Source organism: Alternaria alternata (genome assembly GCF_001642055.1).
Source record: "Alternaria alternata strain SRC1lrK2f unplaced genomic scaffold CC77scaffold_1, whole genome shotgun sequence".
Lineage (NCBI taxonomy): Eukaryota > Fungi > Ascomycota > Dothideomycetes > Pleosporales > Pleosporaceae > Alternaria > Alternaria alternata.
In genome coordinates, this window is record NW_017306190.1 from 2,417,268 (window position 1) to 2,435,458 (window position 18,191).

Here is an 18,191-nt window from a genome sequence, read left to right on the forward strand (position 1 = left end):
CATGCTGAAGTGGACCAGGGTCGCCGCTTCCGAAACTCACGAGCTACTGTTTAGACCATCACGTACACGATTCCCCGAACATCACAACGGCGCCACGCCATCCCCCCATCAGCCGCCCACCCTCATCTTCTCGTCCCTCTTTCACTGCGACCGTCACTATAGAGTCCGACGCAGCACCGCCTCAGATTATCCTTTGACCCCAGGCAAGCCCGCAGGCGCCACAGCGCAGCTCCATACGCTTCTACCCACTTCCGCAACAACAGCTCTCACCCTCACCACAACCGCCGACGGCCATTCAACAACACCAGGCCACACGTCGCCCCCGCCAGAAACAACACAATGGTTGGCCTCACGTCCGCCGCCGGTGTCGTCGGCTTCCTCTCGGAGCCAGACCCGGCCCTGCGCTCATTCGCCCTCCAGCGGCTGAACGAGGAGATCGACCTTCTGTGGCCAGAGGTCGCGGGCTCTGTCAGTCAGATGTAAGAAACCTAGCGGAGCTTCTACGCGCTCTCGTCAGCCCATCACCATCGGAGCAGCTGCTAACATGGGTGCGTCATAGTGAGGCTCTCTACGAAGACGAATCGTTTCCCGAGCGAGAGCTTGCTGCTTTAGTAGCCGCAAAGGTGTACTACCAGCTGCAAGAGTACAATGAGAGCATGGTCTTCGCACTGGGTGCCGGCAAGCTCTTCGATATCCACAAGGCCGCCGAGTTCGAGGAGACAATACTGGGTAAGACAACACGGACACCTGAGCCTTCCAATCAGCTCACGACTACTTCCATCTTAAGCTGAAGCAGTGGATTCATCATACTTGGAGCACAATCGGCTAACTTGCTTTTTCCAGCAAAGTGCTTAGATACCTACATCGCGCTGTCCGTCATGCACAACCCACCTACACCGGTCAGCAAGGCGAGCCAGGCCCCGCCGCAACTTAGCACATCGTTCTCTGGGAGTGCAGCAGGAGGTGCCAGCACTTCAGCCAGTCTGGCCTCTCCGATAACGCCCTTCTCACAGTCCGCGTTACCCTCCAAGTCACTTCTCTCTAGGGAAGATTCGTCGACATTCGATCCTACTCTCCCAGGAGGAGGTAATGCTGGTGTACCTGGAGCACATCCCACCCCGATGGTGTTACAGCGAAATGTCCAGAAGAACCTCCACGACACTGTGCGACGAATATTCGAGAGCTGCTACCAAAGCGGCAACTACAAACAGGTCGTAGGAATCGCCATTGAGGCACGGAATCTCGAAGTTTTGAAGGAGTCAATCATCCGCGCGAGCCAAGATGGGAAGAAGCAGGGCAAGAAGCCTGCACAGCCTTCTGCACAGAGCGAGGATTTGATGGAATACGTCCTGGACATCTGCATGAATGTGGTGCAAGAGCGAGGCCTGAGGAACGAGATTCTCCGCCTGATCTTGGATCTCCTCAACGATCACCAAATCCCGAATCCCGATTACTTCTCCATTGCCAAATGTGTAGTGTACCTCAACCAGCACTCACTCGCTTCAAAGCTCATCCGACAGCTGATCGAGCGCGGCGACGACAAGTCTCGCGCAGTCGCATACCAGATCTCGTTCGACCTGTACGAGAATGGCACACAAGAGTTCCTCACAAAGGTCATGGAGGAGCTGCCAGAAGCCGAGAAGGAGGAGCAGAAACCTACGGAAGCAGGCGAATCAGACTCTCTGCTTGCAGACGTGGACACTAGCAACTCAAAGGGCGACCAGGCGAGTGAAGATCAGATCAAGGTCTTCAACAATGTTCGCTACATCCTTCGCGGAACCAAGAGCATTGAGCTGAACCTCGAATTCCTTTACAGAAACAACCGCACAGACAAAGCCGTGCTGAACAAGGTCCGTGACAGCTTGGAGGCCAGGAACTCCATATTCCATTCCAGTGTCACATTTGCGAACGCCTTCATGAATGCTGGCACTACTAATGACACATTCTTCCGCGAGAACCTGGAATGGTTAGGAAAGGCAGTGAACTGGTCCAAGTTCTCCGCAACCGCTGCTCTGGGTGTCATCCACCGTGGCAACATCACACAAGGCCAGAAGCTTCTTGAGCCTTATCTTCCCAAGGACAGCGTTTCGTCAGGCTCTCATTATGAGCAGGGTGGATCACTGTACGCTCTTGGTTTGATCTACGCCAATCACGGAAGCAATGTTCTTGATCTGCTACTCAAGCAGTTCCAGAATGCATCTGAGGAGGTCATCCAGCATGGCGGTGCGCTCGGTCTTGGTGTCGCCGGTATGGCCACTGGCTCCGAGGAGATCTTCGAGGCGTTCAAGAACGTTCTATACACAGACTCTGCCATCAACGGTGAGGCTGTCGGTCTCTCAATGGGTCTCGTCATGCTCGGCACTGGTAACATCAAGGCACTCGAAGACATGATCCAGTATGCGCACGACACCCAACACGAGAAGATTGTTCGTGGTCTTGCCATGGGTATGGCACTTATCATGTACGGTCGACAAGAGGCTGCCGATGAGCTCATTAACGGGCTCCTTGACGACCCAGACCCAACTCTGCGCTACGGAGGTATCATGACCATCGCTTTGGCGTACTGTGGTACAGGTAGCAACAAGGCCGTCCGCAGGTTACTCCACGTTGCGGTCAGTGATGTAAGCGACGACGTACGAAGAGTTGCAGTCATGAGCTTGGGCTTCATCCTCTTCAGGAAGCCAGGCAGTGTACCCCGCATGGTCGAGCTTCTCGCAGAGTCGTACAACCCACATGTGCGCTACGGAGCCACCATGGCTCTTGGTATTGCATGTGCCGGAACTGGCCTTCCCGAGGCTGTAGATCTGTTGGAGCCCATGATGAAGGACTCAACCGACTTCGTCCGACAAGGCGCTTTGATTGCGTTAGCCATGATCATGGTGCAGCAAAACGAGGCGATGAATCCCAAGGTAGCGTCTATCCGAAAGCAGCTTGCCAAGGTTGTCAGCGACCGCCATGAGGATGCTTTGGCCAAGTTGGGTGCTGCTCTAGCTATCGGTATCATTGACGCTGGAGGCCGGAATTGCACAATCGGCCTGCAGACGCCGACTGGTAACTTGAACATGGCCGCTATTGTCGGCATGGCTGTCTTCACGCAGTACTGGTACTGGTTCCCTTTGACTCACTTCTTGTCATTGAGCTTCACATCTACTGCAGTCATTGGTCTAGACCAGGAGCTGGAGATTCCGTCGTTCAAGTTCCACAGCAACACGAGGCCAAGCACGTTCGATTACCCACCAGATGCAGAGGTCAAGGCTGAAGAGGCGCCCGAGAAGATCAAGACTGCCGTTTTGTCGACAACCGCTCAAGATAAGCGACGACGAATGGTAAAGGAGCGCCAAAAGCGGAGGGAAAGCATGGACGTGGATCATACTCCTACCACACCTAAGCCTGCAGACGACGATAAGATGGACGTCGACGAGGATCCTAAGAAGGAAGATGGTGAGAAGGCCGATGGTACCCAATCCGTGGAGCCATCGAAGAAGAAGGAGAAGGAGAAGGTTGGCTATGAACTGGAGAACATGTCGCGTGTACTGCCGCCACAAGTGAAGTACATCAGCTTCCCGAGCGAACGATATGTACCAGTGAAGAAGGTTAGTAGCCCACATACCACATGGAAGATGACTAAGCTAACACACTCTCAGCCAACTCTCGGTGTCATTCTTCTCACAGACACCAAGCCTTCAGAACCAAAGACGCTCTTGGAGCTCAAGGTAAAGAAGGCCGTGCCTGCCCCTGCCCCTGGCGCGTCGGGTTCCTCAGGAGATCAAGGTCCAGAAGGCGTATCAGTAACAACTGCTGCAGCGCCGGTCAGCGACAATATGGTGGATGAGGGTGAGGCCGAAGCGTCGACGCCGGGTGAGTTTGTCTACGAATCGGACACGAACCCGGACGACGACGAATAGACGACGCCGGCGGCCACGGTAGTGAGCGGTCTATACTATCAGCCCAGCCTATTGGGGGTTGGAGATGGGACACAATGGAGGAGGGTTTTTGCATTCACCATAGGTTATAGGGAGGCTTGTAGAGCCACCTTTCCCCGTAAGCTATTTTAGACTAGGATGCATGTATAATAGCCAGAGAAGAGGGTTCATCACTTTGATACTGAATGATCTTCTGGCTTGCTTGAGTTGGTGACGTGATGATGTTGGTGTTAATCTTCTAGGATCTTGCATGGAACAATATACGAAGGATCAGACGACCATGAAGATCCACGGTCCTCTCAGAAACCGCTGGAACATATGCCGGCAGTGGAAGGTGGGACGGCAATATGAATAGATTGATGGGCCTGCAGTGGCAGTGGCGAGTGGAGCTGAAACGCAGAATTACGACAGTAGACCAGAAGTAGACATTCCGGAAGAATCTACTGGCCAAGAGCTTGATGATTGTGAATGTGATTTATTGTTAACAGCGTTTCTTCGTAGAGGGAGTGGGCGTTGGTACGACGCTGTTCTGGATGGTGTGCGGGTCGCACCTCCCCTGCGTTCCCCGGATTCTTCGGTCCGCTAGCTTGGTTTGCGGGTGGAGAGGTGCGACAAGGGCTGTCTTCTAGACTTCATCTTTCGCAAACATCAAGATTGGCGACAGCGAAAGCAACAACGGGAAACTTGTACCGCAGAATTCAGAGTACCTTACTCGCTTCTCGTTCTCACACTGCAGCGCGCAAGGGTTCATGATGATGCACTGATCGCCGCCTGTGTCGAAAGGTCAGGCAAGCATTACGAAGCGAAGGATTGCGGCATGGTACGAATGAGAACGAGCGACAGGCGGCCTAGTGGTTGCCACGCTTCCGACCGTCTCAGTTTCGGTCTCTACTGAGTAAGGAAATATATCCATTCGGTACAAAGTACCTTTCCACCAACGCGCCAAATGCATGCCTCCCCCAACACCACGCCAGCCATGTACACAGTCAGATGGTGGAGCACTATGGGACATACGATAAGCTACTTGTTCTCTGACAGCGGGTGAAATGGCCACCATAATTCTCCAAGCCTCTCATCTTACCTATCACCCTGGGCATCCAATCGTTTCTTGCTCCAGACTTAAGCGAAGCCGCAGGTCTGCAAATACCCGGTCATCATGCGCCTGCGGGACGTCCTTGCACTGTGCCACATCCATGCGGGTCTGCACTTTAAGAATGGGTACGTATAGCCCACGCCCTCTTACTGGCGAGACGATCTGGATCCTTTGGTCGCGTGGATGGGCGATTGAATATATTACTGTGCCTTGCCTCTCCGCTCGCAGCTCCGCGGTCCTGCTTATACGGTACTAATGTGTAGGTCATGCTATCCGTTACCTCGGGATTGAGGACGACGACGACAACTTCATTATTCAACTCATTTGATTGACGTTGCGAACTTCGACAATCGTATTGTTTGTGAGGGTCGCGCAAGTTGGTCAGCAATATGGATCACCGCCACAAGAGGGATATATATACTTCGCATACGGAGCGTAGTAGCTCGACACAGATTCGCCAAGTGCAGAATGTTGCTTTTGCCGATGCAACGGCCAAGGCTAATGTTAGGCCATGGACAAAGGCTATGTTCAAGGTATGGTGATACGCGTTCTGTAAGAATGTTATTGACGATGCAACAGCTGTATCTCTGCCTCTTCATCGCCACACTAAACTCTTGCATCAATGGATACGATGGATCGCTCATGGGAGCCATCAACAGTTACCCTCAATACCGAGCGTATTTCGGCTTCGACACCCACGAAGGAACCCCCACTACTGGAATTGTCTACGCCATATACACCATCGGAAACCTTGTCGGATCATTCGTCGCTGGTCCGGCTACAGATTTCAGGGGAAGAAAATGGGGAATGTGCATTGGTACTTCGATCATCATTCTGGGTGCCTGCATTCAAGCAACATGTGTCAACCTTGGTGGTTTCATGGGTGGTCGCTTCGTCCTCGGTTTCGGCGTCGCCATCACGTCGACTGCCGGTCCTGCCTACGTATCTGAGATGGCACATCCATCGTACCGCGGCGTCTGCACAGGTATCTTCAACACCTTCTGGTACGTCGGCGGTATCCCAGGCTCGTTCGTCCCATACGGGACCAGCAATATTCCCGGCACGTCGTCCTGGCGTATCCCGCTATGGCTCCAGATGATCTTCGCCGGCACAGTCTTTGTCTGCTCGCCGTTCTTGCCAGAAACTCCTCGATGGCTCATCGCCAACGACAGACATGAAGAAGCGCTCGACACCATGGCGCGCTTCCATGGTGAAGGGAATCGCGACTCACCCATCGTCAAACTGGAATACAAGGAGATGGTCGAAGACATTAGCGTCACAGGCTCCGATAAACGCTGGTGGGACTACCGCGAGCTCTTCAACTCACGCGAAGCCCGCTACAGAACCAGTCTTGTCGTTTGCATGGCGTTCTTTGGTCAATGGTCTGGAAACGGGCCTGTGTCTTACTACTACCCTACCATGCTCCAAGGCGCTGGTATCAACAACAATCACACTCGGCTCCTATACAACGGCATGCAAAACGTTGTTTCCTTTGCCGGCGCAATATTCGGTGCTGTCTATACAGATTCCTGGGGCCGACGCCCTCAGCTCCTTGTCTCGACCGCGCTGCTCGTTGGCGTGTTTACCATTGTCTGCGCACTCGTTGCTACGAATCTTCAAACGGGACCGGATGGGAAATACATATACGATGTAGAGACCGGCACGCCTTTGATCAAACGACCTGGACAGGCGAGAGCGGTGATTGCGTTTGTCTTCATCTGCGGATTCATTTACTCGACGGGGTACACGCCGCTGCAGCAGTTATATCCCGTGGAGTGTCTGCGGTACGAGAGTAGAGCAAAGGGAATGGCGTTCTACAACTTCTGGGTCAACATTGCCAATTTTTACAATACTTTCGTTACAGGCATCGCGTTTTCGAAGGCCGGGTGGAAGGTATGTTGTTTACTTTTCTTGTCATTGCCCGTTTATTTAAGTCAACACCGGCTGACTCAAAGTGCTTTACTAGTACTACTTCTTATTCATATTCTGGGACATGTTCGAATTCGTTATTATTTACTTCTTCTTCGTCGAAACTCGGCGCCGCACCCTCGAGGAGATCAGCGACATCTTCAACGCAAAGAAACCCGTCCAACATTCTTTGAACAAAACACGCATCATCGTGCACGGGAACGGGAGAGGAGTAACAGAGATGTTGGATAAAGAGGAGATGGTCATGGAGAGAGATTTTGGTGTCGACACGGATCTGCCAAGAGGACGAAATGGAGAGAGGAGAACGAGGGATTCGGCAGGTAGTGAGGGTAGACTTGTGAGCCAAGAGTCTGTGAGGGAAAGTCTGAGGGATAGGGTCATGGATCCGGGGAGAGGGAGTGCGGAGACTGAAGGGAGAGGGTATGGAAGGTATGAAACGAGTGGTTGGGAGGAGGACAGTGCAAAGAGGTATTAGAGCATGTAGACCACAATACTTATGAATGTATTTCATTTCCGTAATGCATGATTTATCAGACTGTTTCATCGACCCAAGGAAGCAAAGTATTGAACGACTGGTGTACAGAGCTCACTTCTAACATGGTGCGATCGTGCTCATACACCGGTAAGACATGTTGACAATACAACGCATAAGATTAGGTATCTCTCTACTGCTAGCAACCTTTCGTACATCGCTATCCAAATATATGCTTCCCTCACTGCTCATGTGTACCCACAAACCTCGGCGGCAGATCCAAGTCCCAGCTGGGCCTTTCCACAAGCACCACCTCAGGTGCAGAGAAACTGTCATCGGCGCTAATGGGCACAATGCCCAATATAGGACGGTACTTGAATGTGTGCCACCATGGCTCGTTCTTTTTGCTTTGCTCCACTTGTCCGACTTCTCCACCTCCGTTAACTTGGTCTTCTTCCGTCTCTCCGTTTGTCTGCTCACCATCTTGCGTGTTAGCCCTACGTAGAGTGGCGAGAGGCTGAATGGTGTCTTCCATGTCATCATCGTCTTCAGCATCAGTCTTGCGACTGACAGCGTGGACGTCAACCCATTTTTGCTTCGCAGCGTTGTCGGCGGCATCGTTTTGGAACTTGCGCATCTTGGTGACTGGTGCCTCCTTTTGAGGTACTGCATCACCAGCACCGCTGTTGTTCTTGAGGGCATCGCGCTTCCGCTTCTTTCCAGCGTGTTCGGCGTCTGAAATTGAGAAATCTTTCGTGAGGTCGAACATGAACAGCCACTTCTCGCCATAGAGCCACACCCGTTGTTGAGATTCCGTGACGTCCCAGATGCAACCCTTCGCAGGAAGGTCGAGCTGTTTGTATTCGTGGGGATAGCTGGATGTTGGGTTCCGTCTTGACCATTCTGACAGGCGACTGGACATGACATCGAAGAGGTAGAGCTGGTGTTCCGCAGAGACCAACAGTAATCGGTAGTCCGTAGTAGGTAGCTCGTGCGAGTGGGGGTGAGGGTTGTTTCTTGTGGGGTGTACAGCAGGGTTGCCATTGGGCTCCGGCTGGTTTGAGGCGTCTAAGCTGGGCTGGAAAGAGAGCAGAACGGGCGTCGAATCCAATTGGGGAAGTAGATGACCACTTGGATTTCGTATCCAGTGCTGACCTAGATATGTTATCTGTTCGCTCGTTTGTTCTTCGTCGTCGTCAGATCCATCGTCATCATTGGCAGCAGGTGTAGCATCGTCAATGTCAATTTCAGGTGCAGCTGTGTCCTCATGCCCTTCAACGACCCACGTATCAATGTAGCCTGCCAGATCGACCACAGCGAAGACGTTACCATCCGCGGAGAAGTCGGCATGTGCGATTGATCGCTCGTAAGCTCCCGAGGGTCCGCTAAGAGGGTTCTGTGTAGTGACGTCGCGATCGACTCGGAAGAGGGGCTGTACTTTCTCCAGTGCGCGAGGTGGGTCTGCCGGGTCATCTGTCCGTACCACTCTGACCAGCTGAATCTCGTCGGTCGCCGTGATAGCTGCTAGCCATTTACCATTCGAGGCCAACTTGAGAGTCTTCGCGCCAGGAATGGAAGGCATCTCGAGTCTGCGCACACGCAAAGCTTGTCCAGCTCCAGCCAGATGTAATAGATGAAACAACTTTACTGTGCTGGCTGTCGCAACGGCAAGAAGACCACCATCTCTGGAGATGGACACCGATATGATGTTCTCCTCTCCCTGAAGAGCAAGGCGTGCAACGACCTTGGGCTTCTCCGTACCGTCATCCTGAGGCTTAACACGCCATATCCGTACTTCTGTGCCCCACCAGCTCACCAACAACCTGGCCTCTGGGGCGCTTGTTAGGGGCGGAGTAGGAGGCAAAGCAGGGAGACCACGGCTAAGCTCCTTGCCGAATGTGCGGATGGGGACAACGATGGGCTGGGTATCAATACCTAAACGTTTACATGTTAGACATGAGCTGTGAAGATGCGCATATGTACGTACCTCCTGTGACCACCACGCTAAGGTTGTTGCCCTCATATGTTGTCATGGCTTTAACGTCGTGTTCGTGGTACCTCTGGTGCGACACCTTTCGCCATTTTCCGCTCTGTCCTTGGGATTGTCCCTTCTTGCTCGTATAGAAACAGGTACGGCGATCCATGCCTGCACTGAAGATGCTGGTTCCGTCGCGGGTCACAGCGAGATCGAGCACATCGGCTTCGTGCCCAGATATCCTCTGGGTCTGACTGTAGTTCTTGCCGCTATAGATGCGGATGTCGCCAGTAGAGTCTCCTGACACGAAATCGCCGTTGGAAAGGCACTTGACCTTCCATACCAGGATTTCCTTAGGTCCACCGTGAGGACCGCTTCCCAAAGAAATGTTTCGAATCACATTTCCGTTCCTCGTATCGAAGACTCGAATCATGCTGTCGGCAAAACCTGCCAGAACCGTGTGCTGATCCTTGTATGCGATGCTGAGAGCACGCGCCTTCTTGTTTGTGGCGCGGGAGACGAAGCGCTCGAAAGTGAGATCGTTATCGTCGGTAGACAGAAGGACGATAGTACCGTCGGCGCAACCTGCAACAAGCTTCTGGCACGCACCGCTCGCGTTCTTCCTGGGCTGTGCAGCAAAGCACCAGACTTCGCTATGGTTACCGTCCGAGTGTCGCGCCGGAAGACCCGTGGTGAGATCCCATTCTGTGACACTGCTTGAGTATCCGATGCTGAACAGTCGCAGACGTCCGGGCACCACCTTGCCATGCGCATCGCGTGAATTTGGCTCTTGGGTCCAAGCCAGCCCTTCGACGCTCCGATCCTTGCCGCCATAGAAGACCTTCTCTTGAAGCCACGAGCCTCTTGCGGGGTTCCATATCTCAATGTTTCCATTTGCGCGTCCAATCGCCAGCCTCAGAGACTCAGGATCCTGCTGTCCATGTTCGGGTTCCGGGTGCGAGAAGGCGAGCGCGTTGATCGCAGACGGCGGGTAAGGCACGAAGCGGGATCGGTGGATATCCATGGTCGATAGTGGGATATTTATCTAGCGGTAGGATATGCGGAGCTGTGCGAACGTCTACGAGGCGAGCGCTAGCATTACAATACGACACTCATTGCTGCGGAAGAGCTCAGTCGCGAACTTCTCTCGAACTCTTGGCGAGCCGACTTTGACTTTTCGGTGGGTCCGTCGGAGCTCGGGGAATGTTTCTCCGATCTCAAGACGACCTCCGCATCACCTCCGCACCGTCTTGCAATGCTTCAGACAGAAATGGCATCTGCACGTTGGCAATGTCTCTCACCAAAGGCAGCTATCTGTTTGGATACTCACAAACACCCAGATGATATATTTTAAACCGTCCGATACTGCCCATTCTCCACGTCCTGCGCTCTCGTGTCCCTCGCTTCGATCCACCCCTTCGCAGACGCCAGAACCGGTCCGTCCAGTTATAAAGCACGATGAGGGTCACCGAGCAGTAAACATACATACAAGCGAACACGGTCGGATCTCTTAACCCAGGAGAGAGTCATGTTGGGCAACAAATTCCGCCTCTGCGTCCAAAGGGGCTTAGAGGTGTGAAGTGCACTGCTTCTTAATGACAAGGTGGACATACGTACAACTACTCGAATTCACCTCTACAAACTTGGAGCGAACAGTTCTCTAGAGTACCAGGCGGTCCTCTGAGAGACAGGTTTCTTGCATATGCTAGTATGAGGAAGGTCGTCATTCACAGTTGGACCCGCCTACTCGGGAAGCACTATGCATGTATACGTCGTGAGTTGCTTAACATGTGTCTTTGACGGAGCTCCAGAACGTACCGCGAGGATATATTTCGATGCTAGGTGCTGCAATCGACAGAATATTCACTACTTCATGCCCATGGACGCATTATAGTGCTTGCGCAGGCTGTGTACTTGCAAACATTTTAAAGTCCACAATACTGCAATTAGAATTCGCCAAGTTATCATGATGTGACCTTACGAAAAGGCAAAGTGATTACAGTCCTGTGCTCGAGGCGAGGTGTTGCGTCTAATTCGCTGACCGACCGTTGACTGACCTATTGTTCCGGTGGTCTAAATCCGCCTCGTCTTCTGACAAGCCACTTGTTGGAGAATGCTCCGGCAATACCGCGCGAGTCAAGACTAGCTTTGCTGGTCCACGTGCGGACCGAACTCAATGTTTCAATACTCACGTCATGAAGAAACTGTTTGCAGAAGCGTTGGCGAGTTAACGCTGATCGGGAAAATGCATCCCTTCGCACTCCGGCGGAGGGGGGGCTGCCAAATGTCATTGTTGCGCCGCAACGGTGTTGGGTTCTTTTTCGGTTGAGGGATTGGCAAAGCTTTGATAAGATGGTTTTGATTGAAATTCGAAATGTCCGTTGCGCAATAATAGCAACATGAGGATCTCCAGGGGCTGGCGAAGGATGTTGAATCCCGCATATGCCCAGGTATTGGATTAGACCGAGACGAGCTTCAGGCCTAGTCTTTTCAAAGGGTTTCATGGTACATGATGGTGGACTGCGAACCATAAGTCTGCGCGTACGCGGTGCGCGTCTTACGCGAACGCCCCAGGGGCCTTACAAGACCCAAGACGCGCTGAGAAGCAAATATCGGGATGATCTCGCAGTTGAAGCAGAGGTCGAACCTTGGAAATTTCAAAGCGAGAGCTTGGACCGTCAGGCGGGGTATGTTGTTATTGCGGCGGGCCTCATTGTCCGTGGAACGCAAGTCAGTGATGCCGTGCGAAAAGACTGGTTGCAACAGACTGGACCCGTTGCTGCTCACGGTGCTTGGTGCAGAAGCGCATGTTGAATATTGAAACATGCAGTGTGGTCCCGCGGCCACAGCCAGAGACGTTGAAAAGTTTGCTCATCGCCGTCGTGCAAGCATGCACAGATCTTCTGACAAGTGCATGCAGTGCCCAGGTAACGCCTTTAAGCGATGAAGCCGAAGATTAGCATGCTTCTATGACGAGTCGCATGTAGTACCGGGTCGCTGTCCTGCGGGCCTCGGCGCACCGTTGCTGAGGCAAGCAAGAGACCTTTGGTCATACCGACAATCTTTGTCTTCATCAGATCCGCTTGGTTAAGAAAATTCCGGAGCAAATTTGCTGACAATGAGCTGGTTGTGAAGATCGGCCCACTTGAAAGAAGTCCAGCGCCGTGAGAGCGTCCGACCGAGGCAGCTGTGCACGGAGTCAGATCAGAAAATAGCCTGGATCCTTTAAGTTTTGTCGCGTGCGCACAGCTCAAGTACTTTAAGACGCGTTTCCTCGCGACTGTGACATAATGCCTGGAACCCGGACGTGCTGAGGTGCATTGGTGGCTGGCGATGGTACAGTTGCGGATGTCGGGTGGCCACTAGCTGCAGCAGCGACGTGAAGCAAGATTGTTAGAGCAAGATTGAATGCGGAGTTGCCGGGTTAGCATCTTCCTTTTTTACTCAGATGATGAACGCGAAAGATCACGCTAGGATTCGTCGTCGCGAGAGACGATGGGCCCAGCCGCCTGTCAATATCCCAAGCCGAATCACATTGAGTCTGTTGAACAAGTTGCGAAACGCGTGCATGGCGATGCGGTTGGACGGGGAAGCTAGGTAGGTTTGGCAGGTGAACTATCGGCAACAGGATGATCTCGATAGACTTGGTCACTCACCACGATCTTCAATTTAGTTGTGGAGTTCGGCCGTATATGCTTGCACGACGTGGAGACGGTTGTTACTATCTGATGCGGCCGCGCAGAGCTGAGGCTCACTAGGTCGGAGGCGCACCTTCCTTACTCAAGATAACACACATGCATGAACGCGTCTCTACGCACAATGTTTGCGTCAACTTGCAACATCAAGCCGCTGTCAGAAGTGATTCCAAGGTTCGTTTGCATGCGGCACGACCGGACCTCGTAATAGAGGGATAGCTCATATAAGCAAACCCCGCCATAAATCCCGCCGGTCAGCAAGGGAAGGTCAACTCCGGAGTATGGCTGATTTCTAGAAACTATGCAGTGGAGGCTTGCCAGACTCACGGACTCGGCCACAGTAATTAGGAGAATTGGCAATCTTACCAACTATCTTAGGCTCCGACACACGCGTTGCTAGTCGACGCTACTAAACACGTGGATCATCGGGTCAAGGGCACTAGAAGCTACTATCGTCGAAACACCACGGGCATTGCGAAACGATGAGTCCAACGGTCGGCCTTGAGGCTTCAGTATGAGGTCTGTGTTGCACAGCGAATGTCGTGCCAGGGTCCCCTTTTTGAGTAATCTACCATGCAGACCAACGTGAGCAGAGCGCGTCCATGAGTCTCCAAAATTTACTCCTGAGTTTCTGAGATTTGCCATGTGGACCTCCGGGGAGCATGACGCCGTTGTCGAGGACGCGCGACCGGAGCGTACTTGGGCAGACTCGCAGACATGGCGGTGCGACGCGTTACCGGGATGCAACGTGCCGACAGGCGTCTTCTGCTGCTTTGTTCAGCTCCAACAAAGGAGGAGTAGTTCAGCCTCTCCTAAATCGTCTAATGATGACATGACCTCAGCTTCCTATAGCATGTCAGGGGAACCACGACTCTGGTGCAGGCATGGGTTTGAGATGCAAGCAGCGAGAGCGACGGGCACAATGCCATATGCAGGTCTTGGCCGTGTGCAAAGCAAGTTGTTTCCTGTGCGCAGGCGAGGGACACATTGGACAGCGATCGTAGGCCTATCCTGCAACCTTGTATAGCTGCATGAGTGGCCTCACCGGCGCCCTGGCAGGGCTCTAATTCGAGCGGGGCCAGGCGAATATTACAGCCACGGCGCGCTGCTCAGACCTTCATGCCGCGTTGAGAAAAGCAACTGCAGCAGGCAGTATTGGTGCGAGGCCGCTGAGGGCAGTCCTACGCTGCAGCAAGGCCGAGTGCCAAAGTCGCTGCTGTGTGTGAGGGCTGGGGCGGTGGCACAGCAGCGGGTGCGCGCGACGGCAACGGGAGCAGCTCAGCGCTGGGTCATGGTGGTGATGGTTGCGGAAGACACGGGACTAGGACGCGTTCAATGAGCGTGTTCCTGGCCGAAGCTTCTCAGACGCAAAAACGCCATGGTTGATCCACAATGGGGCACGACGGCGGCGGAATACGCATCGGTTGGCTGGGCGCTGTGGGCGTATCAAGTTCCCTGTTCCCATGCTGTACGAGTTGCCGTGTGTCAGATGCGGTTAGCGTCAACCTCCTAGGGCTTTGCTCGCCCAGTCGTTTTCTCCAAGCTACGTCCGTCTGTATCGTGCTCTCTTCTCACCTCCTCTCCCCTCTTCTCATATCCCTCTTTCACTACGGTCGAGCACGGAGAAACTTTGGATCTGATGTGGTGCTGAGTGTTTCGGCTCCTATCTTTCCATAAAACTCCCCAATCTCCTGCTCTCGGTCCCCTAAACCCGACCGCCGTCTCTCCTCGAATAGGATCGTGAAGAGTTCAGACTCCCTGCACCTTCACCCTACTTCATCCGCCGACCTCCTACCTCGTCTCTCGCTGGACGTAGAGATAGCTGAGAACACGTACTCGCTCTACTCTAGTCCTTCGCTCTCTACACAGTTGTCCATCCAGACTTCTGTATCATCAGCCTCGTGTGTGACGATTGAGCATCCATCTTGGTAGGTCACTTGTTCTTTGTTTCTTAACTCCGGGGGCTTCCAGCAATGCCGGTTCCGCTCACTCAACGACTGCCCAACGCCAAGGATTCCATCTGGAAGGGACGCCTAACGAACAACCTCGGTCCGACAACGAAGAACATGGCAACCATCCATTGGGAGTGCAGGTCAGGATGATTCGCAAGAGCGGCATGATATTGAAGTCAGTGGTCGTAGGAATCGGGCGGAGAAGAAGCTTCAGTTGAAGGATGTTCGGTTCGATAGCAGGCCCCGGACTGCGTTCTCCATCTACGACATGGATAAGAAACTCCCATGTCAACCGCACTGCACTCTCCCGTGATTGCATATCAGGATCGCACCGTCATCATATCGTTCGTGATATCTCCACCTCCACCAAAGCCGGACGAACGATGGTCTCACCACGGGAGGGGAACGATTGCTGAGAGGATATGGGCATGCTGTTCACGGGGCTGTCGTCTTTATACTGGCAACTATGGATCTCGCTATACGTGTCGTTCTACGCCGCTACAATCCTTCACCGACGTTCACCGCCTTCTTCCATCGTGGCCATGGCTTCATATCGACTAGCGGGTGGACCCTTACCCAGATGGGCCCGGATCCACTATCAAGGAACCGAGGAACGACTTCTTTTTCTGATCAATAGCTGACATGCTTTTCTCGCAGATTGTCTACTCCTAGCTGTACCTGCTTCCCCCAGCGCCGAAAAGGACTTGCACTGTTCGTACTCATCATCAACGCCATCTCCGACTCCGGGCTCACACTAGCCTAGATCTCAGTTGCCAGTACTGGAATCTCTTGATTCCATCTCTCGGCTCCATACCCCTAGCCCGGCGGACTCGTTAGCTCGTGCTCTGCCCTACGACCTCCCCTTTCACTAAGGGACCTACGAGACCGCGTCAACCAGTCTTCTGGATGCTATCAGTGCCTTCTTCGACTTCTTCCGCTGTCTTATTTGTGTTTTTGTACACTCCATTCGCTCACTAACATAATAGTATTAATTCTGCAAAGGTATGGACTTCGTTCGCATTGGTCTGTGTAATGATCGCTAACCGGACTGGTCCAGGTTCTGTCTACTGTAACACGATCGATCCTCAGTACTAAAGGATCACCGACAACAGACCTACCTTACATACCAGCTAATCACACTCTTTGTACCTGTTGCCTTTCAGGCTGCCACTCTCTAATCCGGCTCATCATTCGAAGCTGTCCACTCACTAAATACCCTTCACCCCAACCGACCACGTCTATCCCGGAGACCTGACGACTACATCATCAATATGGCGTACCACCAGCAACCGCAACAATCCCGCTACGGCCAGTGCGATTCGTACTTTGTCGAGTCTCATGATGATGGCATCTATGCCATGCGAGCAGAGGCCAGAGAACGCCATCGCGCTGTTTCCAAGATGCAACAACGAGCAATCGCTGAGGAACTCTCAAGGCAAACCGCCGATGAATACCAAGAAGACATTATGCAACACATGATCCACATGGAGTCACAGACTCTACCTGACGTCAACTCAATCGACATCCAGACAGAGATCCAGTGGTTCATGCGCCCATACCTCCTTGACTTCTTAGTCGAAGCTCATGCTGCTTTCCAGTTGTTGCCCGAGACCCTTTTCCTCGCCGTCAACCTTCTCGACCGCTACTGCTCTCGCCGTGTTGTCTACAAGCGTCACTACCAGCTCGTTGGCTGCGCAGCCCTGCTCATTGCCGCCAAGTACGGTGACAAGAAGGACCGTGTCCCGACTGTTCGGGAGCTCAAGTCCATGTGCTGCTCGCTGTACGACGATGAAATGTTCACCCAGATGGAGTGGCACGTTCTGCAAACTCTTAACTGGGTCATTGGTCACACCACGGTAGATGCCTTCCTCCAGATCGCCCTGTCGGAGGCCCCCTACGATGCTGAGGTTGAGCACATGACTCTTTACATCGCCGAGATCGCTCTCTTCCACAAGGAGTTCGTCTCTACTCGACCATCTGTCCTTGCCCGATCCGCCCTCGCCCTTGCGAGATGTGTCCTGTCCCGACCTCAAGCACGCAACACAGATTGGTCTGGTGCTTACGACCCCCAAACAGTCATTGGTCTGTCCAACCATCTCTACCAGCCATCTCCGGTACTTTCCCGCAAGTATGCCTCCATGCATCTGTCAACCGTATCCGCCACCGTCGAGGAGTTCCTCCAACGGCAAGCGCAGATTGCGCGACGACAAGCCGCCCCGCCCACACCGCCACCGACCGTCACCATCGAGGAGCCCAAGCCTGTCGTCACTGTGAACGCTTACGGACCCCAGACGCCCAACAAGAACCCATACGGCTCTGTCATGCACAATGGATGTCCCACACCGCCCATCACACCGGAGGGCGAGCACTTTACCTACGGCCACGTCGTCAAGTCGCAGCCCACTTCGATGTACCCCACGACTCCCACTCCGGATCATCCGGCGAACGCGCAACATCAAGGTCAATACTTCCACCAACAATACCTCCATCCCCAGCACGTCCAGTAAATTACCGCGCCGGGCAGTGGTTGTACACCATCACTGTCGAAAAAATTCAACTGCCATGGACTGTTATGATCACGTCCATGTGTGCTCCGTTGTACCAAAAATACTCGCGTATGAGCGTCATAGCATGGTCATTTCTTCCAGCATTTACAAGCGTCTGTTACTGTTATTTTGCGATATCAAAGACGTCACTTTTCTGTTTCGAGCATTTCTTTTGTTAGGTCCGACCAAAAATTAAACGGTCGTCCACTGTCATTTCCGCACGGCAGCCAGTCCTGTGGTTTTGGCGAGTGGAGCCCAGGTCAGGTCCGGCACCCTTTCTTCTTGGATTTAGCATCCATCTAATACGGGTTGTTTGATCTGGTCTGCAGCATGTGGGGAGGAAAAAGTGGCTACAGGCTGAAATTGGAATACACAAGCCAGCACAATCAGGCTCACTCGCAACTGTTGTTTGCTTAAGCGAGCAGAGATACCCTTCCTTTCTCAATCCAAAACTTTTATCGGACACCTTATTTGATCCATGGGCGTCTACTTTCCTTTTGCATAAGCGGCGGAACGGTGAAAAAATGTGTGAAGTGATGCTGGCATGTGGTTGCTTGGATTTGCAGGGCTCTCCAGATTGCTACTTTGACAGCGGGGCTGAAAGGG

General features: G+C 53.1%; 5 protein-coding genes across 5 annotated transcripts; 4 read left to right on the plus strand and 1 right to left on the minus strand.

Moving 5' to 3' along the window:
• Positions 1 to 49: 49 nt before the first annotated feature.
• CC77DRAFT_979789 (26S proteasome regulatory subunit rpn2) lies at positions 50 to 4,107 on the plus strand. The gene is made up of 4 exons (XM_018536038.1): positions 50 to 479; positions 560 to 729; positions 844 to 3,593; positions 3,645 to 4,107. The coding sequence occupies exons 1-4, from the start codon at positions 340 to 342 to the stop codon at positions 3,903 to 3,905; spliced, it is 3,321 nt and encodes a 1,106-aa protein (XP_018392041.1). The 5' UTR covers positions 50 to 339; the 3' UTR covers positions 3,906 to 4,107.
• A 1,298-nt stretch (positions 4,108 to 5,405) lies between these two features.
• CC77DRAFT_1056681 (hypothetical protein) lies at positions 5,406 to 7,420 on the plus strand (the record flags this gene model as incomplete). Its single annotated transcript, XM_018527929.1, has 3 exons — positions 5,406 to 5,549; positions 5,596 to 6,909; positions 6,983 to 7,420. 3 exons carry the CDS (start codon positions 5,406 to 5,408, stop codon positions 7,418 to 7,420), a joined length of 1,896 nt encoding a protein of 631 aa, XP_018392042.1.
• A 166-nt stretch (positions 7,421 to 7,586) lies between these two features.
• On the minus strand, positions 7,587 to 10,526 carry CC77DRAFT_953619 (WD40 repeat-like protein). The gene is made up of 2 exons (XM_018535436.1): positions 9,405 to 10,526; positions 7,587 to 9,352 (listed from the first exon to the last, which is right to left on the minus strand). The coding sequence occupies exons 1-2, from the start codon at positions 10,414 to 10,416 to the stop codon at positions 7,659 to 7,661; spliced, it is 2,706 nt and encodes a 901-aa protein (XP_018392043.1). The 5' UTR covers positions 10,417 to 10,526; the 3' UTR covers positions 7,587 to 7,658.
• A 3,204-nt stretch (positions 10,527 to 13,730) lies between these two features.
• CC77DRAFT_1004548 (hypothetical protein) lies at positions 13,731 to 14,473 on the plus strand (the record flags this gene model as incomplete). Its single annotated transcript, XM_018523273.1, has 2 exons — positions 13,731 to 14,087; positions 14,267 to 14,473. The coding sequence occupies 2 exons, from the start codon at positions 13,731 to 13,733 to the stop codon at positions 14,471 to 14,473; spliced, it is 564 nt and encodes a 187-aa protein (XP_018392044.1).
• A 1,376-nt stretch (positions 14,474 to 15,849) lies between these two features.
• On the plus strand, positions 15,850 to 17,828 carry CC77DRAFT_60682 (G1/S-specific cyclin CLN2). The gene is made up of 2 exons (XM_018532433.1): positions 15,850 to 16,041; positions 16,152 to 17,828. Exon 2 carries the CDS (start codon positions 16,311 to 16,313, stop codon positions 17,544 to 17,546), a length of 1,236 nt encoding a protein of 411 aa, XP_018392045.1. The 5' UTR covers positions 15,850 to 16,041; positions 16,152 to 16,310; the 3' UTR covers positions 17,547 to 17,828.
• Positions 17,829 to 18,191: the final 363 nt, after the last annotated feature.